Raw genomic sequence first — 24,245 nt, forward strand, 5'->3', positions numbered from 1 at the left:
ATAGCCTACTATTTCCTCTCGTGGGAGTTGCAGAAACCAGGAACATTGCATTAAAGTTGATTGATGGAAACTGGCGCCCCCCCACCCCGTTACACAACAATGTATTAATAAATAAATATTCATTTAAGTCGGTAGCCAATTGCGTCATAGCTGGTGTGCGCGCTGTCCATACCATAATATTGTTATACGATGGGAGAATTGGAGAAAGCCTATCTATAATACTAGAAACTTTAATTTAGCATCCAGATTGCAAATGTATTGGCCAGATAATTAATTATGTTGAACTGTTGCTCATTCTTCAACTTGGCTGTGGACAAGTGTGGAAATCACACACAATGCACATTTCCTCATCACATGTATCAATTTGAATCATATTTGATCAATTCCAGTAACATATCTTATAGCCCACTTATTTCTTGAATGATCGACGATACTTGGTAGATAGAGTAGACAGCTAGATAGTGTTTGACTATGGCGCCCTCCTGTGTTGTAAAACGTTCCGTAAAAACACCAAAAGGAAAATGAGCAGAAAATGAAAACATTCTAGGCAAATAACTATTTGGCAGATATCATTAATTGAATTGCAGAGCAGAATGCATTTATCATCTAATACGGAAAGGATCACGATTTTTATACAGGCAACTCTGAGACACCCAAGGGCCCTTACCCACGCGTTTTAAGACCCCAGGATGTCCATGCTTGCGGAACGTGAGTGCTGAATCAAAAACATTTCTAAACATGATTTTGTAGGTATTTCTGTCAAGATACGTCTATAGTATTGTTGTTGTTTGTTCATAACAAGTTGCTTCTGATTATAATAAAAGTCAAGTCTGTAAATGCCTCTGTAATAAATTGTTATTTGAATTTCGAAATCGTCATGCTAGCTAACGTTTAGCTGTAGAGTGAAGCTAAACTAGCTAGTTACTGTAACTACAGCTTTATAAACATGTAACGTTATGCTTCTGATACAGTACGTCTCTACAGTACTGGGTCAGATTTGTAATTGCCATTGTACAGTAAGGTGTATGTATGTATGTATTGTATGTATGTATTGTTTAGAAGATGAGTTAACACCACATTCCACCTTATTATTGTCTCGTCGGTTACATGATCTTCTGATGATAGATCCGTGACAATTCCTGTTTTCTCTCCACCTGTCTTCCATGAATTCCTGTTTTCTCTCCACCTGTCTTCCATGAATTCCTGTTTTCTCTCCACCTGTCTTCCATGAATTCCTGTTTTCTCTCCACCTGTCTTCCATGAATTCCTGTTTTCTCTCCACCTGTCTTCCATGAATTCCTGTGTTCTCTCCACCTGTCCTCCCTGTAGCCCGGAGGAAACAGAAGTGGTCTGTCGACCCAAGGAACAGCGCCTGGAGCAACGATGAGTCCAAATTCGGCCAGAAGATGCTGGAGCGAATGGGCTGGTCCAAGGGCAAGGTACAGTAGCCTACCTCATGTATTTAGCTAGCCAGCTTTACCTATTTTAACTATGTATTGCTGCTATAACCAGCCAGCATTACAAATGGTAAATGGACTGCACTTATATAGCGCTTTTCCACCTTAGCGGCACTCAAAGCGCTTTACAATGACCTCTCATTCACCCATTCACACACACCAATGGCGGCAGCTGCCATGCAAGGTGCTAACCTGCTCATTGGGAACAATTTGGGGTTCAGTGTCTTGCTCAAGGACACGTCGACATGTGGACAGTCGGAGCTGGGATTCGAACCACTGACCCTTCGATCATTGAACGACCCGCTCTACCAACTGAGCTACAGCCGCCCCCAAATAACGTGAACTTAGGCAAAGTTAGCAGCTACCCAGTTATTTAAAAGTGTGTGGAGCAGTGGTTTAGTCAGTTGGTTATACAGTAGCTTCCCCATGTTATTTGCACGTCACTTGTTTGGGCAGAAAGATTAAGATAACTTTAGTGTCTCTGAGAGATGAAAATGATCTGGAGATAACTGATGTATTTAGATTAGATATTTAGATGACTAGATTAGATTCAATTTTATTGTCATTGAGTAGCCTACATGTACTGGGACAACAACATGTGGTTTAGCATCTAACCAGGTGTGCGAAAGAAGCAGTAAAGTGCTGTCTCATATACATACAGTATGTTTACTGTATTATATATAATATTAAGATATGGAAAATCTGAGGTATATACAGTATGAACAGAATGATTGGTTTAAGAGTATGCACAGATATTGTTCATATTTCATACATGTATGCACTTCTGACCTGTAGGCTGCCTTTGTCCCTGTCTATTAAAGTTGTGAGCTTAGCTTTGTCCAACTGTCCAATCTGGAACTGTGCTCTATCAGTGATTAATGATTGTTATTGGTTAATATCTGTTCCTGTGATTCGACCAGGGCCTGGGGAGAACAGAGCAAGGTTCCACTGAGCACGTCAAGGTCAAGGTGAAGAACAATAACCTGGGACTGGGAACAGCTGCCAACCATGAGGTGAGCAGGGTCTGCAAATAGGTATAGGTATAGGTACTGCATTTGTAACACGCTCCCCATCCAGTTGTTACACTGGCCCGGAGTGCCATTCACACACCAATGGCGGCAGCTGCCATGCAAGGCGCTTGCCTGCTCATTGGGAGCAATTTTGGGGTTCAGTGTCTTGCCCAAGGACACTTCGACAGGTGAAGGAGAAGAAGGAGAAGCCGGGATTCGAACCACCGACCCTACGATCACTGAACGACCCGCTCTACCTCCTGAGCTATACCGCCAAAATGATACATGGTTGGTAGCTTGCAAAGTAAAGCTAATTTCAAAAGCAAGTGTCCGAAAACTTTCAACTACTGCTGAAAGCAGTGTCAAAAAGCTGAGTGGACTGCTTGGATCTCTGTCTGATTTTGATAACTTCTGTGTTATGGTTAAGTATTGACGATGTGTTTCCAGTGTGTTTGATGGCTCCAATCTTTTACAGGACAACTGGATCGCCCATCAAGATGACTTCAACCAGCTTCTGGCCGATCTGAACAACTGCCATAGTCAAAACGGCAGCAAAGGTAAGAGGGAAATGCGTATGTTTTTAAATGTTGTATATACAGACCTGCAAACTTGTCACCTTTAGGCTACAGTCACCTTTTTATGTTAACCATGGTAGTTTCAGTGAATCTAGAGGGTTTTAGTTTAGTATGCCTTTTTCATTACTCCAGAGTTTGCAGGTCTGTATATAAAATCACATAGTCTCGATCAATTCATGTTACTTGTTCCGTGAAAGATAACCTCACTTAAAGTTAAATCATTCAGATCTGTACTGTCAACAAGACAAAATACATCCATACTGGTACCTTATCTTTAATATTAATTGATTGTGTGATTTGTAAACGGTGTATCCATAACATATCTGTAATTGAGCACATCATGGAGCCAGCAGCAACATGTCACTGTGATTAAACACTGTACGTTTACATCTGGATCTGACCACTGTATGCCAGTCCTAGTCTAGTCTAGCTTTGTTTGGTAGATTTATTTGTCGCCCACCAGGGGGTGCTATTGCAACATATAGGAGGCTGTAATGGTCTGTGAGAAATATCAGAGAAAGGTGGTTATCAGTTGGATCTTGTTCCTGAGGAAACAATTTATATCATCAGTAAAATATATTGTAGCTTAATGGAAGTGAGGTTGAACAAGACTAATTTTGATTGGTTTTGACCAAGACTATTTTTTTGATTGGTTTTATATTGTATTTGTTTTTTAGAGCCCATTGCCGAAGAGAAGCAGGGCTTCAGCTTGGAGGAAAAGTCAAAGACGTCCAAAAAGAGGGTCCATTATATGAAGTTCACCAAAGGTGAGTGTCATGGCTGCCTAAAGTTGTTTTTTAACTTCCTAATTCTTCTTCCAAGCACTAATGTAGGATTTGGTCTGTGTCTAGGTAAAATGCATCCTATTCCCAATCTTCCCTTTTTGGATGACTAAATGAAGATTGGATGTGGGGGCTTTGTGTCACTAACAGTTGGGTCTTAGATGGGTTGGCCGGCCTCACCAGTTTGCTGCCACAGAAGACTCTTCGGTACATTTGTACCTCTTTGGGCATAACTGAACACCAAACACTAGCTTTTCGCAAACACTAGCTTTTAGCAAACACTAGCTTTTAGCAATTTATGAAACTGTAGTGTACATAACCATATCTTGTGTGGCCTGAAATTTGAATAACACACACACACACACACACACACACACACACACACACACACACACACACACAAGATCTCTCTCTCTTTCTTTCTCCCTGTATCATAGCACCCATTACAGCCTGACTCAACCAGGTGTCCTTTTTATCACATCACCCAGTGTGATGAATATGACCCTGGTTCCTCCGTCCTCACATACCGGTTCCCCTCCTCGGCCCGCTGGTTGGCTGGGACACGGGTCAGAGCAGCAGTCCATCAGGCCGTGCCGGGTCACCGAGGCCCCGCTCAGGTCAGCATAACCACAGCGTCCAGCTAGGGTGACGGGGAGGTTAGTTATTAATAACCCCTCATTCACCAGGATTACTACCCGTTACAACAGTAAGCCAAGCATCGGGTCAGGTAAGGGCACGGGCTGAACATTGCCCTGACGTTCAGGGCAATTGGAGAAGCCTGCTGTTCTGGTCAGTTGGAGGAGGGATCACAATCGGTTTGCCAGTGGATGGTCAAATATAATCAGCAGGAGTGGCTGCAGGTTTGAGTGGTAGGAGTGAGTGCCCCATCGCACAAATTGGCCTGTTTCCACCACGGGTCATAGAAGCTGTTGCAATAAGCCATGCTCTATGTAACATTTACAATTATACCCTATATAGGCTAGGTGTTTACCTTAAACTTTCCTGCAATACTATGCGATGAAGAATATTATTGTTCAAATATTGTTTATTTTAGATATTGCATTACACCCACGCTGTATTATTGAAAGCCACCTTGTTTTGTCCAATGTGCACGCGTAAACAAAATTCCTTTGCTTACACCTCACCTGGAAGACTCTTTCTTACGTCACTCAATAGCCACTTCCTGTTTCCTGCTCGGGGCATCTGGCCTGTCCATTTGCAGCTCTCTCCCCCCCCCCCCAAACAACACACTCCAGCGTCTGTGCGAGCCATTAGGTGACCTCTTCTGGTAACACCGGGCCCAAGATCTCTCCCCCAGACACACTCGGACCTGTTTTCATGCTCTTAATTTAGCCGGGGCGCGGAAGGACGGTGAAAGATAAAGACAGATAAAGAGCAGAGGTTTGGATGTACCTATGAGGGGGGAGACGCTTGAAGTAGAGGATGGACATCCTTACAGCCTTGCCCTCCCACCTCCCGACCCTCTGTCAACCCCCCCTCCTCCTCCTCCTCCTCCTCCTCCTCCCCACCCCAAACACACACACAAGCAACCCCGATGACCCTCACGAGAGAAGACCTCAAATAAACCCTCTCACAGCCAACACGACGCGGCGGCGTCCACATTCCGTTTCCCGCCTCACCGGGAAGTGGACGTTTGGCCAAGCGTGGGACATGCGCGTGCGATCACGGGCGAGGTTTCGTGTGTTACGTCACAATCCGCCATGGATTTTAAAAAAAAACACTCCACAACCTAGCGTTTAGCATTAGCTAGACCGCTATTCCATATCGTAGTGAAGCTGACGCTAACCTAATCGCACGTGTCGCCTACAGGCGAAAGCACCTTAAACCCCCCCCCCACACAGAGTGTGCTTGACAGGCTAAGCCAAACAGGCATTCTGCAGGATTGTTGACCTCAAGAATCCTCTCCTGTTGTCATGCCATTGAAGGGACGCCGGACAGACTCGTTTGCCCACCAACCGCTAATAACCTCGGTATGAAACAGGATATCTCCACGCTGCACCTTCCTGGGTGGGATGACGGGGTTTCACTTTACATTTGCAAGGGAAGGTGAGTGGGATGGTAACCTTATAAGAGAGAGAGAACCACGAGAAAACTGTTGGCTCGTTGCTAGGGTTCGAGACAGCCTTACAGTTAAAATGGTCGCCTCAGCCGCTTGCTTAAAGTATGTGGTTTTGTTGTTCACCGTGGACAACCGCGGCGTTCCCCCGGCAACCGGCGAACGTCCACGCCCCATGTCCTCCAGTCTGCCCCCTCCTCCCTCTCTGCGCAGCGGTTGTCAGTTTGGACGCCGCTAATGGATTTAGAGCGGCTAAGCTGATTACAGGTGAAGTTAATGAGGCTGCCTGTCAGGCGCTACTTGCCCAGCTCCATAGCCGCACATGGACACAGTGGCTAAAAGGAACAGCGCGTGTTCACAACAAAAGGGAAGTGTCACGCGTCGGGAGCGCTGAGCCGTTCGTATCACCGACCGTTCGAGCTCAGCCGCGAAGCTTATCGCGCTTGTATTTACCGAACGTAACTCCTTGACTCCCGACGCCGAGCCGCGGTCGGCGACGAAGGCGACGCGTCCCTCGGCGGGCGCTCTTTCGGCGTGGCCGGTTTGAGACGCAGCAAACTTTTCCCCCCCAGAGGGCCTCTCTCTCTCTCTCTCTCTCTCTCTCTCTCTCTCTCCCTCTCCCTCCGAAAGCAGGCCCCGTCGCCTCGTCCTCTCCCTCATCCCGTCTATTTTTACCAGGCGTCCCATCGCGGCCGGGGCGGCGAGCGGGCCCCCGCGGAGGATTGATGACCGTCGCTTGGCGGAGAAAGGCACGGGGCGTCTCCGCCGCTGCCAGGGCCCGTGCCCGCCCCGCGTAAACCAGTAACCCAGATTTAATTGCGCCCCCATCTATCACCGCCCTGTCAGGAACGAGGGAGGTCAGCCCATGTGAGCTGTAACTACGGCGCTGACCAGTCGGGGCTCCAGTGTCCAGCTCCGCTCTGACCTCCCCGCTGCACAAAAGTCCTCTCAAACACCTGGGACTTACCAGACGCCAATTTAACCACAGAGCTACGCCACTAATAGTGCGGAGATGTGGTCCTGTAGGGTTCAGTTGATGGGTGCGTGGTGATCGTCTCGCCAGAGGTGTGGGTTCGAGGGCTGCAGCGGTATTCTCAAGTTACATAACCTAATCCCCTGATTACAAACATATTAATCCCCACGCTGGTACAAAACTGTTGCTTGTGAACTATTGCCTTCTGTGCTAAGCCGTCGTTCATTCATTGCTACATCCAGTCTTACAAAAATACCGTCTTAATTCTCCCCGACGCACAGTTAAATGTCATTCAGCATTAATTGTGACAAGATACCTTTAATCTTGGCACCGTACTGCACATCTCAGGTTGTCCACTTAGTTTGCTGTCAGATTAGCCAGCCTGCCAAGGAAAGCCGCGGCGATTGCGCAAGCGGGCTTGGCAGGCGTCTCCGATCGGCGTCTGTTGCCATCTTGGCTCTAACCTTGGAAACCAAGCAAGTTCCACAACACTTCCATAGCGCACAGGCGGCGGCGCTCACCCCCCTGTCCTGACCCGACGGCAACCGGACCAAAGTTGGTTTACATCTCCACGTTGTCGCTAACACTTTCCCCCCCGAAACTGGGTACATTTAGACAGATACTTCCTGAAGACAAAGTGACGCAACAAAGGGCACGACATACCTAACGCTTACCTTCCAGTAAGATCAATAGAGGACGTACACGGCTCGGACGCCTGTTTGTTTTTTAACTCGAGACACAGACTGTTCGGTGGCTCTTCGGGGCCCGGGGGGCCTTGGGCTTTGAAAGCCAGGGAGGAGGAGAGGAGGGAGGGAGGGAGGGAGGGAGGGAGGGAGAGGAGAGGAGGGAGGGAGGGAGAGGGGGGGGGGGGTTTAGAGCAATAAATAACCAAATGTTATCAGGAGCCGCTGAAGGAAGAGGATGCAGCTGTACGAACACGACTCGGGAGTCTGAGACGGTCCCGTCCCCCCCGCGCTCCCGGAGTCTTTGAGGCCCCCGGCTGGAAAGCGGGGCCGGCCGTGGGCGTGGCGGGGGTCCTCTCGCCCGACCGGTTTATTTTTCTTTTCGGGACGTTTTCATCCTTAAAGCGACCACGCAGAAACGTGGGACGTGAGAACTTTTTTTCCCCGAACCTCTTTCCCCTTCAGCTCCTCTGGAAAAAGTTCAAAACGGTGTTCAGATGTTGTCGTTTTCTTTAATTAATAACTAGGATTTTTTTTTTTCCTCAATGAATAGTAGGTGCCTGTTGGTTTTGAAATGGACTAGACTCTAGATAAACTACTGTGGAAATGTTGTCCTTTTCATATTCCTCTACTTTCAAATTTAATTTTAATTATGTTCAATAATATCTACCTCCCCCTCTCTTCTCAAGAACGGCCATTTATACCGTACCTTTGATTGTATTACCATACACACTACGAGTTCGCTAGCTATATACCCAATTTCAACGTGGTCCCTAGAAAGAGCCATACTTGGATGCATTGGAAACGGTTCGACCCAAACTAAACTTGCTTTGTAATGTGGGCCTGACGCCATCGCCTTGTGTAACGGCGTGCACTAATCAGAGCACCTCTGTCTAATTGGATTCTTCCAGGGAAGGACCTGTCGCGTCGCAGTGAGACGGACCTGGCCTGTATCTTTGGGAAGAGGGCCAAGCACTCCAACGACCGTGAGGAGGTAAGACTCTACAGGCTAGGGGAGAGAGGACAGGTGGTCTGAGTGCAGTCAGGCTAACTCGGCCCTGATCATATCCCTGCCTTAACTAGGGCTGCTGGGATCACCTGTGTTCAGTCATACACCTCTTGACTTTAATGGACCTGTGGTCATTGTATAAATTGAGCATTGAAACGCCATTGCTTTGCTTTTTTAATGTATATAAATAAAACCCATTTAGTTTATTTTTACGTATCAGTGCCCACGTCCATCAAATCAAATAAAAAATTGCTATTAAATAATGTTTTACCAATATGAAGTCGGACGATGGATGCTAAAACTGAAAGTGTCATATTTTAAGTGATGAGAGTATATTATATTATATACAGAGTTTGTCATTGCACTCTTATATTGTTGTGTTTCTCATTCAAAAATAACAATGACCAAACCTTCTAAGTATTAGTGTGGTTCAAAGTAATATGGGAACACATTAAGATCTAGATTTAAAGATCAAATTAAGACATTGTGCGTCATCAATGAATACCTCATCTTGTTGTCATGACTTCATTAACCGTTTGGAAAAAAAATCCTCACATGGCACCCCCAATCTTAAACAGAAATTGTTTTTAACTGATCATTTAAACTACTGCTGCGGTCAAATGCCTCCACGGTCTTAAACAAGCAAACATCTGTCCCGATCCTTCAGGGTGCACAGAAATGTGCCAAAATGAAAGATCCAGCCCCCCTGCCTGCCGCCACCTGTCATGGGCAGCACATTCCCAGTGGGGCTGGCACACCCCCCCCCCTCTCTGGGCTTATCCGCTCCTGCCCCCGTAATCAAGACTGAGCACACAGCTGCTGCTACCAGAACCGCTCTAAGAACCGCTCTAAGAACCGCTGGGCCTCATGTGATCCCCGGTCACCCACCCCCCCCTCCCCCCTGTGGGCTCCCGACCCCTCCCCGCTCCAGCCCCCGAGACCCCCCACCCCCACCCCCAGATTAGCCATGTTATAGCGAGCGGCCCGAGGCCCCAGATTAGCCATGTTAATCACAGCGGACCACCGTTAGCGGCAGAAGCACCTGCGGTAAATCCAGTTAAAGGATTTGCCCTCCGCCTCCCTCCCTCTCTCTCTCTTCTCTCTTTCCCTTCACTCTCTCTCTACCTCTCTTCTTCTCTTATGCGCAGGTGACCGCTTGGGTCAGTGTGCCAGCAGGCACCATTACAGATAACTCTTAATCAGGGTGAGGTGGGCAGAAATCTGAAACGATGACACCTGCCCCCCTCTCCCCCCCGAAAAAAAAGGATGTTGATCCATTTCCCCAGTCCCAACTTTTGGTGGTTTGTCACATTCATTTTGTCAGATTTGCCTCATGGCTCTTTGACTGTTGCTTAACACTCACCACCCAAATAGATTCAGATCCCTGTATTTTGTAATAGATGATTAAGACGATTAGCGAAGTGACTTCCAGCCGGTCTACTGGTTATTTCTAATTCCCTCGCTCGGCAATCCTCAGATTAGAATCCCCCCATGGATGAGAGGAGAATAATTAGATTTTATTATCTAATTTTAAAATTTAACATGATTGATAAGTCGCAGATATGACCGTGCTCATGTTCAATTTACAGATTTTAATGTTTATTTTAAGTTTTGCGGAAGAATAGGCAACGGTAGGCTCACATCAAAGGGAGCGTTTGCACACCACATGCAGTTCATGTCATGATGTAATTTGGGTTTAGGAGTTGTTTGATTTGGCAGCATCGCCGTGCCCAGTAGTAGGCTGTGAGGAGTTGTGACTGGCTCAGGAAACCGCATGACTCGAGTTAATAGTTGGACACGCCGTGTTGGTCTCTGTGGACATGCTGCTTAGCACCCGTGTTTGTCCTGTCAGAAGAGGGAACGCGGCCAATAAGCCGTAACATAAAACATCAAAGTGATAATTATATCAGGCTGTTAAAGGAAAGGTTCAACGCATTCTTCCTCAGTAGCCTGATTCCCCGCGATCTATCAAGGGCACAGGTGATGTAGCCTAATGTTGACAAGAGAGTGGTCGTTTAAAAGTTATCTTACAGCGTTCAAGTGTGTATTTCTGTCTGTTTGCAGTCTTGGAAAAAACTCCTTAATAGGGGACAAAGGTAAAGCAAGAAATATTTGTCCTCCCCTATTTCATCAGTTTATTTTTTACATTTGTTATATTTTTAAATGATTCGTGACAAGTCTGGACTCTTGTCTGTGCCACTTCCGACACTCAGATTCCTTCCTGTTCTCTTAGGCCCCATTAACACGGCCAGAAAAACAACAACACAGGTGTAGCTTTGATTAGAATGCACACAGCCCCCCCCCCCCCCCCCCAATCTTCTCCTCTTTCTCCTCCGTCTTTGGCTCGAAGAAATTGGCGCCCCGAATCCATAATTCCCACTAAAGAGCCCCTGCATGTCCCCGGCCACCACCATCACAATGGACGCCTCTCCCTCGTTGATTAACATTGGAAATAAACGCAAGCAATATGCGCTGTCGTCCCCCCCCCTCCCCCCTCCCTCTCTAATCGCTTTGTCATGGCTTATTATTGTCCCGGTCTGAGGGGACACACCATTGGCCAGATAGAAAACACTCAACACATCCACAATGGTATCCCACGAGGCCGTGCGGCGAGGGCCCCGGGAAACGTGCAGGTAGAGGGGGCGCCGGACGTTTCGCACCACACGTGACGCGTCGACAGCCCACTGAATGGCGTTGGCGCGCCAGCTTTGTAGTGTCACGTTCTGGACACGCCACGTTGCTTTGCATGGATGTATTTGTATCGAGTCCGTACAAAGCTTGCATATCTACTCCGGAAGACTGGTGGCCTGGACTGTGGCCTGTGTCCACACAGGAAGTTGCATGTGTACCTGGGTTGGTGCCTGAATCCACAATGGGAGGTTTGGTTTATTGGCCGTGGTGGGGCACCCCCCCTCCTCCACACACACACACACACACACACACACACAGGGGGGCAGAACTGGTTGGGGTGTGCTCATGCACCGTCCAGACCCATATCTGCACTCCGTCAAGGTATGGCCTTGGGACGCCCTCACCGCTGCCTAACCCTCTCTGGAAGAACCTCCCCAAAACCTGCCCCCCCCCTCAACTCCCCCCTCCCCCCCTCCCTGCAGTGGCTGCGGCCCTCCTACCCCCCCCCCCTCCCCCTCTCTGCTGTGGTGTTCCTTCCTCCATAGAGATGTGCTTCCTGCCAGCTTCTTATCGCTGGTCACAACGGCGCTCTTCCACACACTCACACACACACACACACACACAAAAGGCCGTCGCACACAGCCCTGCTCGCCGAAGGCCCCGCCGTCCAGATGGAGAGGGAGGGGCGTGGCGGGGCAGCCAGGGTTCCTTCCCTCCCTCAGCACGCGTCGGCGGCGTTGAAAACTGGCGCCGTTTCTCGCCGCACCTCTCTGGGCGGGCAGACAACACATTGACATCACTCCTATCTTTTGATCTCCGGTCATAAGTAAAGAGGACTCATAAAATTGTTTTTGGCGATGTATCTACCACCGTAAACAAACAAAGATGAAGCAAACTGCTACAGATTGACGTAGCGTAGCACAACGCGGTAGTCTGGCTGGCCAGACGGAGCAGGTGATTAATACGAGCGTCGCCACCGAGCGCCCCGCCTTCGCCTCTCGCCACGGGGAAGTATTTCCACCCCCGACATCATTCACCCCCTCCCAGACCGGCGGGGCGGGTTGTATCTAGCGCCGCTCGGAGCAGCTGTCCATCCACACCGCTCTCTGCGATCCATCACAGACCCCTCCCCCCTCCCCCTCAGCTCCAGCCCCCCTCCCCCTCCTCTCGTCCGCCCCCGGCGCGACACAATTACTCACCGCAAGACAAACGACGGGGCCCTCGCCGCCGAGATATCAGAAGAGCCCCGGACACTTCTAAATGAAGGCGCTTTGGCAGCCCCGCGTTCCCCGTGCTTATCGGCGGGCGAGCAGCGCCCCTGGCCGTCCTCCCCTCCACCCCCAACCCTCCTCCTCCACCTCCTGCCACCCCCCTCCTCTCCCCCCGCCCCCCCCCCTCCCCTACCCCCGGCTCTCAGCGCGCCTCTCCTCGGGGGGTTTAGTTAGGGGAGCCGCGGGGAGGGCTTGATTTATCTCCCCTGCCCCTCCGCCCGGCCACTCTGCCAGGGGGAAAGAGCAGACGAGGCTCCAACGGGCCCCGGCTCCAAAGCCCGGCATTAGCTGAAATAAACCTTCCTGCCGCCCGGTGAAAAATGTCCCCTGATTGGCTAATTAATCAGTCAAAGGGGAGCGACGCGGCCCGCGACTTGAGGGACCCGCGCCGGCGAGCGCAGAGGGCCCGCTGATAAATAGACTCCCCGCCGATTCATACATCAAGAAAAGTTAGTCATTTTTTAAAGCTGCCAGCTCGCCTGAGAGAACGCCTGAGAGAACGCCGAAGCCGCACACTTTCATATTTTCGCCCACTATTTATATATATAATTTTTCTTTTTCGGTGGGGGAAAAAAACTTACTCTCTTTGACAATTCTGTGTTTGACATAGTCAAATTTTCGAAGCTGTATATTTTTATATTCTTCTTCTGTAAAGCAGTGTACTTTTGGGATATAATACTTCTGGCAGTTCATTTTAATTCATCTAATGAATTAACAATATACAGTATTAAAAACACCAAACAAAACCTTGTAATTACCCTATAAATATTACTTAATTTGTTGAAGTGGCAAACTGATTGATGTTGAACAAGACAGATTCCTAGGTGCAGGGGGCAACCATCCCACATCAGATGAATAAACCACAAAGGACCCACTCTCTTTTGTGTGAATTAATTTCAATATGAATGAGCCTAGATTTTGGCTAGGTGCCTGCATTCCGAAAATTCAGTGCCGTCCTCCAACGTCACGTTCAAAAAAATAATAAATTAATTAAAAATAATCCTCTTTTTTAAAAAACAATAACGTGAGGTATAAGAGCGGAGAAGCTGGCGACAGCCAATAAAAAGAGGATATTCTTGTCAGCAGTTATCCACGTTAGGATCAACCCCCTCCAGCTGATTTGTGTGCGGTCGGCGTGAACGGCAAACCTCTCGCGACTTCAAACGTAATTTTGCGGAAACGGAACCACGCCCACTTTATCACATATTCAGATTCACAAACTGCATCGGTGCCTCTCCCTTTCTGATGCTACGGTTGATGAATAAGTGTTTCTTGGCTGTGAGTTGGCGCAGGCCTGGCTTAGATGTTGGGAAAGTTCCAGTCAGGCGGGCGGCTCAGCGTGCTCCTGGGGGTCGCCACGACCTCCGCGCCCTCTCCCACTCCCACGCTGGCCCGGGCACAAAGGGCCGCCGCCCCCCGAGCCTCGCCGGACGCCACCTGTTGAGGGCTCCTCCTGCCCACGCCTCGGCCGCATGAAGGATCGCGCGTCAGCAGGGGGGCCTCCCTCGGCGCCGCCATCTTCCTGGAAATAGGGCGGAGCGGGGGCGGGTCTGGGGGGAGTGGGGGGGGGGGGGGCACGTTTGGCAGATGCGGCAGGGCGCCAGGGAGTCGCCGGGTGCACGGTCGAGAGTGCGGACACGTTGCTGACGGCGCAGAATCCCAGTGTCCTTTTCAGCGAAGAAATATGCTAACAGGCTAATGCATGGGTCTCTTATCAACCCCGGACCCGGTACGACCAAGGGAAACATTCTCGGATGTTCGTTTTGCACTGCAAAGGCTAGAAGCAGGCTTTGGTATTGGTTTCTTAGACTGTTGGGAGGCTTTTTCTAGTTACGATAGCGTTCCTTTTTTTAAGCCTCAGAGCTTTGTCCCTTTTTGCTGCCAATAGTTAAACACAATTTCACTGTACCTGTTTCCTAACGCTTTCATCGCCATCTCTTTTCAAAATGTAGCTCAAATGTTCAGTTTTCTTTGGCTGTTTTACACACACCATTGTAAAAGCAATCTCAGGACCCGTTGTTTTTATTTCTATCAAAGCAGCCATGTTTTCACCAGCCTCAATTTCCACTTCCACCGTTTTCCATCAGTTTTGTCGACGTGTACTTTTATTTTTCTACCGCCGGCACTTGGACTAATGTGTAATTGGCAAAGAGACGAAGATACCGAAATAGACACTTTTATTTTCGTCACAAACGCGCCTCGGCCTCGGCGCGCATCGGGACGGAGCGGCGGCGGGCGTGTTCGGCGCACGGCTAATGCGCTCGCGGGCCGCCGTGTTTGTTGTGAAACCAAGGAGCTCTTAATCCCCCCCCCCCCCCCCCCCACAGATAACATCTAATTGCCTCAGACTGAAGCGCCGCCTCTCTTAAGAGCGCGTCCGCTGACTGGGGGCCCGGCGCTGCTGCCCCCTGCACAATAAAGGGGCCCGCCAAGTGTCAACGCCAACCCCCCCCCCTCCCTCCCCTTCCTCCCACCTGCAACCCCTCCGCCCCCAGACGGCTCTCTAGATGGCTCGCTCCGGGCCGCGCCAGCCCGCTGACACGTACAGATTAGCGCGGGAGGAGAAAAAAGAAAGAAAGCGTCTGTCTCCTAGTTAAGCTGGAATGTACGGGGGCCCAGGTAATTACAGGCGTAGCGAAACTAACCGTCCCAAAGATCTCCAGCCCCTCCTCCTCCAGGCTGGTAACAGACACCGCCTCCCGTTTAATCACTGCCTCTTTAATCTAATAAATCACAGCGCGGAGAAAGTAAACGCCGTGTCCTCCGTCTTCAGGGGGGTGACACCTATGCTCGGGGAGGGGGGGAGGGGGTGGCATTCGCCATGTTAAACAAGCACAGGGCAGTCATGCCGCATGCATAATGTCCTCTCCATTTGTAAGCCATGATTAACGTTTTCGCAGGGGCGGCGCAAAGGTGTGAATTCTTTCATAACTGAGCAAGTTACATTTTAACAGGCCCTCACATTTTCTGGTCTTTTGGACAGTTGGCTTTGCCCGAACCCTACCTGGTTAACAGGACTCTCTGAATTGGGTTTAGCAAGGAAAGATGGAAAGATGTTTCGTCACATTTTCTTCTGTCTCACAATCCAAATTAATCACACGTTAATCGATTTAGATAGATGGATACTTTAATGATCCCCCTAGGGGCAAATTTGGCGTTTCAGCAGTGGGGAAATTACAGCAGAGGTTGGAAATGCAGATACAGATACTATGCATAGTACCATAATAACAATAACCATAAAAAGAAGATCTTCGACAGATCGTGAATGAATCCGGTTGCTTTCGTCAGTGGAGAGGATCAGGTTTTGTTTCAGTGAAAGTAATTGATGAGGATGGAGCTGGTGACGTGGTTATTTACTCAGGGCAGGGCAGGGTGGAAGGGGGGTCCACCTGTTTACTTGTCCGCCCACATCAGGCTTATGAAAGATGGGCCACAGCCCTGTGAGCTGGCCAGCGGAGGACAGCTGGGTAATCTGGCTCCTGATCCATAGACCTCTGCTATCGCCAAATTTATTATTGTGGCAGGACAATGAGGGCACCGCCAGGCAATTAACGGACAAGCGCCCCCCCTCCTAATATTGGCTGGATATTATCGGGAAAATATCCAGTAATGCAAACCTGCACTTTTTGAGAAGAGCTAAAAAAAGAAAAAAAAGAAGAAGAAAAGAAACCAAGGCCTTGTCAGCATTAAAACAGATTCAGAAGCTGAAACAATTAGTTTCAGCCCCCCCCCCCCCCAGAACTGTCAATAAGTAGACAACAGTTTTTTTTTGTCTTAAAAATGTATAGCAGTATTGCACATGCTATTTCAATCTCTTTCTATAATGCTCTCTTGGGTTCATTTTTGACAGGGGCTTATTAAGACTGCTTTTTAATATCGGTGAACCTACTTTGGTTGCATACAACACATCACAGCAAAAAAAAAAAAAAAAAACTTGGCCTGATTAATTCGTCTTTGGCCAAACGGCATCTCTCAGACCTGTCTGGAGTTTCTGCCCCAGAAGGTCAGTAATGGAGGGTGAGGCAGATTTTGGCTGCTCTATGATTTGTAAAAAAAGGGTGGCAAAACCTTGTAGCAATTAAAATGTGCAGTCAACATGACTTAACCATAAATCAACCGGGTACGGTTGATAGGTCATCAGGTATTGTTCATAAGGTTGGATTTGAATCACTGCTGCTTATACAGCAAAAATGAACTCTGATTCCCCCCCCTCAACTGCTATGTAGCTCTTCGGTTCTGAAGGTAAATACGAGAAAGAAAGAGCCATTGAATCGAGCATTATTTTGGCATCGGATAACTTGTTTTCCACACCTTCTCATCCGTTTTTGACAACCCAAACATCTTCTCGGTGACAAGCCCGGGAGGAACCTCCCCGGGAGGATTGCCGAGGCCGAATTCACCTGAGCTTTTAATTACCTGCGTGTACCAGCCAAGTGTTCGAGTAGCCTCCTACAGGCGCCCTGTCAAGTTTTACAGGACCTTCCAGTAGGATCTCGCGTGTAGTAACTTTAAATGCTATACTTTCAACTTAACCGTTGGTTGTAAATGGAGAGATAATTGTCAAAACCAATGAAACAACATGCTTTCCTTTCGATGGCCCAACCCATACTGTCTGATCTCTTAGTGGTTAGCTGTCAGTTATCCTGATCCCAACACTGATAACAGACATCGTGATTTACTCTCGTCAAACCGTCAGAGCTCCTCTGGCTGTTCACCTCAGACGAGCTCCTCTACAGGGACACCAACAGCCACTTCAGAGAGTCCAGGCGGAGGATGTCTAAGGCAACCTGCTGACCTGAATAGCTATCTTTTACATAAACAACAAAGACTAATGCCCTCAACGCAAGAAGGTAACAAGGTTCAGGCAGGGTCGGTGTTGACGTCGGGTGGTTACCGCTTAACGATTTTCAGCCTAAATGTGTATATTTTTGTTTTCTTGGAATGATGTTCCAAGGCGTTTACCGCAGGAAAGGTCCAGACCCAGATCCTAAACAACCAAAATTCAGTCCTAGGTTTCTATCCACCACGCCATCTTCCGTTGAGTAAATGGAGACATCCCACCCTGCCTGACTTCCTGAGCTACAGGCCCCTTATGTCTTCCTGAGCCTGCTCTGAATCTCCCGTTTTCAGCGGTTACAGTATCGCGGCTCATTATTGCATCTCGGCATCATGTCACATCGCCCTCATAAGTAGGTCTTAATCCCTAGACTCTCGGAGAACAGGACCATCGCTGACTCGACATGAACGAAAGTAGCCCCGGGAATCGTCACTTGCGTATTACAGGTTCCGATCAAAGTTTTGTGTCGTAAGAACTCGCGACTTTCGATATACAGGACAGTGTTGTTTTAGTTTAATAACTTGGCATAAACCATTCACATCCGCCCTTCCTCTAGTCATTCTGCTGGCTCCGTATCGATTCTGCCGCGGAATGACTTGGCGTCTACGCTGACAGCTTGGCATCCGCGCCCGCGTCTCTTCAGCACTCCCCGTTAGCAGTGGGAGATGGAGCTGGAGTGTCTTAAAGGAGACGGCCTGCAGGGAAGACCCCCGCCCCACTCCCCCTCCATCCACCCCACCCTTCTCTGGGACCCTGCCCGGGGCCCGGCCCCCGCAGGGGAGGGGAGCGGCGGGAGCAGGAAGAGGGCCGACAGCCCGCCAGGCTGCTCCTCTGCCGACGGGGGCCTTATCTCCCGGCCGCACGCGGTGCAGACAGTGCATCCTCTTCCTGGTGCTCCGCAAGGCGGGAGGCGGACCGAGAGGATGAGGATGAGAGGAGGTGGTGGTGGAGGTGGTGGTGGTGGTGCTGGAGGGGTATAGGTGTGTTTACCAGCAGCCTTCCTGTTCCTCCGCTCCTCAGCTCCTGTGTAGTGGTGTACACCACCGTGAAAATAGAACAGATGCAGTTAAATTTGGTCCCGGCCCTCGTGAAAGTAGGGCCTTGTCTGAGAGTAGCGCCTTGTGTGGTTTGTCACCGTTTGAGGTGTGTGTGTGTGTGTGTGCGCGTGCGTGCACTGTCCATCGGCCTGAAGGTGTTTCTTAGTGTGCGTGTGTGTGTTTGTCTTGATGGGTGTGTAGGTGTGTGTGTGTGTGTGTGTGTTTGTCTTGATGGGTGTGTGTGTGTGTGTGTGTTTTTCTTGATGGGTGTGTGTGTGTGTGTGTTTGTCTTGATGGGTGTGTAGGTGTGTGTGTGTGTGTGTTTGTCTTGATGGGTGTGTAGGTGTGTGTGTGTGGTGCAAACTTCAGCCTGTGCTCAGCACAGTACTTCCCCCTCAGTATGGGAGATAAGCCTAATGGAGGTCCCCAGGCACAGAGAGGAAGAGCTACACACTTCCCTGATGAAGGGGATATCTCCCCCCTCCTCCCTCCCTCCCTCCCTCCGTCCCCCCGTCCCCCCTCTCGTTCACCCCCCTCTCCCCTGTCCCCTGAGAGTAATTTCACAGGCAGTTGAAAAGTGCCCCCTAGCCATCATCCCAAATCCCTGCTACATGTTAGTTCGACCCCTTCAGCCTTAAGCCCCTATCCTCGTCCCCAAACCAGAGGGAATGCCATTGTACGATAACAGGGAGTATAGATTTTTCTGGGGAACTTTGAAAGTTTTGTCTAATGGCACCCTCTCCTTCAGGTCAATCCTCCCCTTGTTAGAAGTTGGGTGCATTTCAACAAGAGGTCGGAGGAAGCAGAAAACTTGGCTTTTTTGAACTGTGCGGTCACAAAATATGGTCTGTAGATCATGTGCGATATCATGAGTATTTAAATCGCGGGCAGGTGCACCCGTTACAACGTAAAAAAGGGAAGAAAGAAAAGGCAGAATTGTTACCATCTCAGGAAAAGTCAAATATTCCACTTAACATCTGTCACCATATTTAAAGTGCTTCTACTTTGAAAATCAGAAAAACATTCAATTTCACACCCTTAATCGTAGAATGATTTATATGTTTTTGCCAATTGATCAATACATGAGTCCTCAAAACAATGCCCATACCTATCTCCCATATGGAATAATATTGATTATAAGTATGTTTTAGTTGGTTAAGGACAAAGATTAATGGCCAGTAGGTTGGTTGCTCAAATCCCAAGTGGTATACCCAGATATACTGTATATGTGAATGTTAGTTGCAATATTCTTGAATTGCTTACGTGGACAGATATCCATTGCATATGTCCACTTACATGCACATAAAGTAAATGAGTTATATGTATATTTTTACTTAATACAGTAAGTGTAAATCTCACTGTAAAGCTATTGAATGTTATTAGTACTATCAAGCTTTGCTAGGGCCATTTCATATGAGCCTGGCTGCCCCAGGCTCTGGACCTCTAGCTGCCGTGGGCGGGAGTACTTAACTTGACAGACAAACTCCTTCAGCCAATCAGTATAACAAAACGTGATGCCAATGGAGGAAGTTAATAAATCAAACTTTTGCCAAATCCAGTCAAAAGAACAGCAAAAGTGTCTTTAATGCTGAGGAACTTCACAAGTGCATACTCTTGTTCTCGTTTAATGTTGTCGTTGAGCCTATTTCTGCAATAACTGCACTCGTGGCCGTCTTTATTCTATTAACGGTAACGTTACAGCTAGCTTCAATTACTGTTTTGCCAGCAGCGGCCTGCATTTCACGTCATTAACTACGGGAACCAATCAGGGGATGTGTTCCACCGGGAACCAATCAGGGGCTGTGTTCCACTGGAGGGACAGAACAGCAGTTAGAAAGCAGTCTCTGATTAATCCCGGTTACATTGTAATTTCTGGAAATGGATGTGCATACAAGGAAGACCAGTCTGTATCGGGAAAGTAGAAAAACTTTTTTTTTTTTTTTTTGCAAGACAGACTGGCTACCAAGCTAATTTCATATTGTTTTGGTCGTTCAGGTTTTGTTTTCTACAGATAATACCCAATGGTGTTTACACAGCACCAGTTCCCTTTTTAGACTCACTCAGTATAGTCGGATCACTCCACAGCGGAATAGAGTTTACCATGTGTTACAGGCAAACAAGCACAGGTACAAATTGCTTATCTTTACAGTATCTTACAGTATCAGCGCTAATCACTTCCTCATTCCAATCCTATGTACTCAGCTAGACATTTAAAGGTTCCCAAACTGCCTATGTACTATACTATCTGTCATCTAGCAGTCTATCAGTATCATCCTCATCTACTTATCTCATCCAATCATGGATGACTGTGTCTGTGTGCATGATGTAGGCAGTGCAATGAAATAACATTCAGGTACACAGTTGTGCATGGCGTTCAATTGTTCCGAGTGTTGGTCAGAGTCCGTGCTGCTATTGAATCCTAATCTCAGTTGTAGAGGCATTAAGGTCTCCCACCGACAAGAGTTTTCCCCTTTTATCTCCCCAATCTGTAGCGTTTGAAAAATGTCGTCCCAGACGCCGTCTCCGCGGTCGCGTCGGAGCGATGGCATTGTTTAGCGCGGTCCTCGGGAGAAGGCGTTCTCCGGGACTAAATCATTAGGCATTCAATAGGCCCATTAGGAAAATGAAGACAAATGGACCTCGCGGGCAAGTGTTTGGCCACGCCGGTACAGTTAGACCGAGACCGCGGTCTTCCACCGCCAGCACCGCCGGTGTGTCATATGTGCCCTGATAGAGCAGTTTGGCCCGCGGCAACTGACATCACAGATCCATTAGTCATTTAGCAGACGCTTTTATTCAAAGCGACTTAGAATAATTGCACATTAAATACCACTGACTCGTGGCTTATTGTTGATTTTCAAATGAGTAGTTGATTCACGTCCGTTATTTGTACGCAGAATAGCGCTTCTCTATATGGTTGCATAGTACAAATTCATGAGTGGTCTCAGTGGCCATTGTTGGAATGCACGTTGAGGGCCTCATGTCAAGCTCCTGTGCTCTTTATGGCTATGCTGTTTGATCCTAGATAGGTTTTCAGTGTGTCTAAATGTCCCATTTCTCCCTCTTTCTCTCTCTCCCTCTCTCCCTCTATTTCTCTCTCTCTCTCTCTCTCTCGTACCGATTCCCAGGGGGAGAAGGAGGAGCCGGAGGCGTCCGCGGCCCCTGAAGCGGACGTGGAGGCCATCGTCAAGACGGTCCCCAGCACCCTCACCATGCAGCAGTACTTTGCCCAGCGGATGGCTCAGCTGAAGAAGGGTCGTGGCGAGGCCCGGGCGCCGGCCTCATCACCGGAGGCGGAGGAGGAGGACGGCAGCGGGACACGGGTCCCGGCAGAGGCCTCCGACTCCACTCAGAACACCACGGACAACGACCCAGAACAACCCCGGTCCAAGAAGAAGAAGAAGAAGAAGAAGAAAAGCAAGAGGGAGGCGACAGTGGAGGCGACGGAGCAGGGCGCAGTTTGTCCCGTGACGGCGGAGTGTGCGGATGAGGAGACCCGCTCGGAGAGGAAGAAGAAAAAGAGGAAGAGGGCAGAGAAGGACGAGGCGGTGGACGGTAGCGCCGCCGCTGGCGAGGAGCAGAACTGCGAGGAGGAGGCGGAGACTCCTACTCTGAAGAAGAGGAAGAAGAAGAAGAAGCAGAAAGACACTAACGCTGGAGCGGACCTAGTTAACACACAAGAACCAACTGAGAATGTGGAGGAGAAGAAATCCAAAAAGGACAAGAAAAAGAAGAGGAAAGAGCTAGACTAGGGACTACTTGATAAGATACTGACCACCAGGGCGGCCATTTCCTAACTCTCCATCTTTCCCTTGGCTCTTTTCAAGCATTGGGGAAACCGTGCTTTTCTGTATGACCCTGGTCAAACATGCAAGAACATGGACATGACCCCATGCTGGGGCTCCCAAATGTAAACCTTCCTTACTAGCAGACAGGTTGAGTTGATTGTGTTATTTTCTCACCAATGCATTCTGGGTAACTGAAAGAGACCTCATTCTAGCCCCGAATGATGCACATGACAAAGTTGATGATCATACTCACTAACCCTTACCTGTACATCGTTGATCAGATATACTGCTGTGTCCAAGACATTGGTTATGTCTTATGTGCCTATGCATACATTAGGGCAATGAGTTTCTCAAACATCTAACATTTTTTAAACAACCAGATCAACTCGGAGCCATAACTATTTAGTAATTTTATGAATGTTTGGCTTATTTTCTGGATTGATGACCATCTATGAGACGTTTCAACATCTATTAAACGTCCAAATGAATTTGGAGCCATGCATATTTTGCAATGTCATGAAACGGCTTATTCTGAATTGATGTGAATCTGATGAGACTTTACTGAATCACAAAGGGTGTGTGTGCACATTTCTTTATTTTATTTTATGTATTTTTATTTTTGGGGGGAGGGTTGGTGTCAGGTAAGTGTTGACCAATTCAGAGAGTCACCAGTGATTGGTCTAACGTTAACTGAAGGAATGTCAGCTGTGTTCTTTAGAACAATGCAGGGGAACTCAATCCATGGTTTTAACAACACCGTCAGGGCTCTGCATGTCTCTATAAAGTGTTTTAGGGATAACAGAAAGATACATTTGACAAGCTATCCTTAAGGGAGAGTAAGACCTCACTGGAATGGATTGTTTTGTTTGACATCTCCTCAACTCCTGTTTTAGAAACATGAAATCCATTTTTCTGTATACACTTAAAATAAATCAAATTCAAAATGACTTCTATGTGACCCAGAATTCATCCATGTTTCCAATACCTTTTAGAACTACTGTAAATGTGAACATGACTGATCAAAACTCAATAAGTGATGTACGTACATCTTGGGTTTCCATTCGCATCATGTCAGCTGTAGAAGATTGCAGTAATGCTTTGTACGCCCTTCAGGGATATGAAGCTTCGATAAACAAGAACAATACACAGGGGTGAGGTCCCTGTCTTGTTGGCAGATGGCAAATTACACAACCAACAGCAACATTTTGTCTACATTTTACTACACGTTTCCTGGTTACTGTTGCAGTGTTTTATGTAGTAATGAGTGGATTATGTGGCACTCGGTCCATAGAATGATACCCAAAACAAAGCCATTGTCTTTCTGGTTAATTGCCCTATTGCATGTTTCATGTTATTTATAAAATATCTTGTCCTACATAGTTAGAATATTGTCAGATACTGCATGAGTAAGCTGTAGACTTTAAGCACTCCATATTCTACAGTAGTACTTTGGTAATTTATCTTAATAATTAAGCCACCCACAAAATGAGGCTTTATCTAAAGCCATAAACAGCTGAGGGATTGCAGACTTTTGCATCTACCTGTAATTGTAAAGGAGAGAGAAATCACTACTGAGATGTTGTAGGGGCCCCTGTAACATGTTGTAAGGGGCCCCTGCTCAACCAACACAGCTGCAGCTTGTGAAATGGCTGTAATTAGAGCACTTGCGTCAAGGAAACTGTGTCTTCTCTGGACAGGTGTCTATTCACCTGTACGACCAGTGACACTAGACAAACATTCTCCGTCTGGGCCTTTTACAGTGTTATGAAATACTATTGCTTTCACCGAGGAAAGTGAGTAAGTGGTGTGAGTCAAAGACGGAAAAAGGAAACTCGCTGTCATCGTTACTCATCAAAACAAAGCGTCATCAAATCTGAAAGAAAACACTAAAGTCATAGGTTTTAAAAAAATGTGAATATCATATTTTTTCAATGCCTTTTCTTGTGGCCGTTATAGAAATGCACCGTCGCTATAAAGAGTTAGAAATAACCTTTATGATTTTTACGAGTACCTGCTCTTTTCAACTCTCCCTTCACTGTGATGCTGAAACTCTCCGTGGTGGATCTTTCTCTGATGAAGAAGAAAACCAAACTCTTCTCCAGCCGCTGCCTCCTA

General features: G+C 48.0%; 1 protein-coding gene across 1 annotated transcript; it reads left to right on the forward strand.

Annotated features, from left to right (window-relative positions):
• Nucleotides 1–690: 690 nt before the first annotated feature.
• On the forward strand, nucleotides 691–23,037 carry pinx1 (PIN2 (TERF1) interacting telomerase inhibitor 1). The gene is made up of 7 exons (XM_084453374.1): nucleotides 691–708; nucleotides 1,330–1,439; nucleotides 2,378–2,470; nucleotides 2,943–3,024; nucleotides 3,720–3,809; nucleotides 8,469–8,551; nucleotides 21,471–23,037. Exons 1-7 carry the CDS (start codon nucleotides 696–698, stop codon nucleotides 22,092–22,094), a joined length of 1,095 nt encoding a protein of 364 aa, XP_084309500.1. The 5' UTR covers nucleotides 691–695; the 3' UTR covers nucleotides 22,095–23,037.
• The last annotated feature ends 1,208 nt before the right edge of the window (nucleotides 23,038–24,245 follow it).

Source organism: Borostomias antarcticus (genome assembly GCF_949987555.1).
Source record: "Borostomias antarcticus genome assembly, chromosome: 19".
NCBI lineage: Eukaryota > Metazoa > Chordata > Actinopteri > Stomiiformes > Stomiidae > Borostomias > Borostomias antarcticus.

Coding starts and splice junctions, on each gene's coding strand:
- pinx1 (XM_084453374.1), top strand. Junction 2,471..2,942: donor GAACAGCTGCCAACCATGAG/GTGAGCAGGGTC, acceptor AATCTTTTACAG/GACAACTGGATCGCCCATCA. Junction 8,552..21,470: donor ACTCCAACGACCGTGAGGAG/GTAAGACTCTAC, acceptor ACCGATTCCCAG/GGGGAGAAGGAGGAGCCGGA.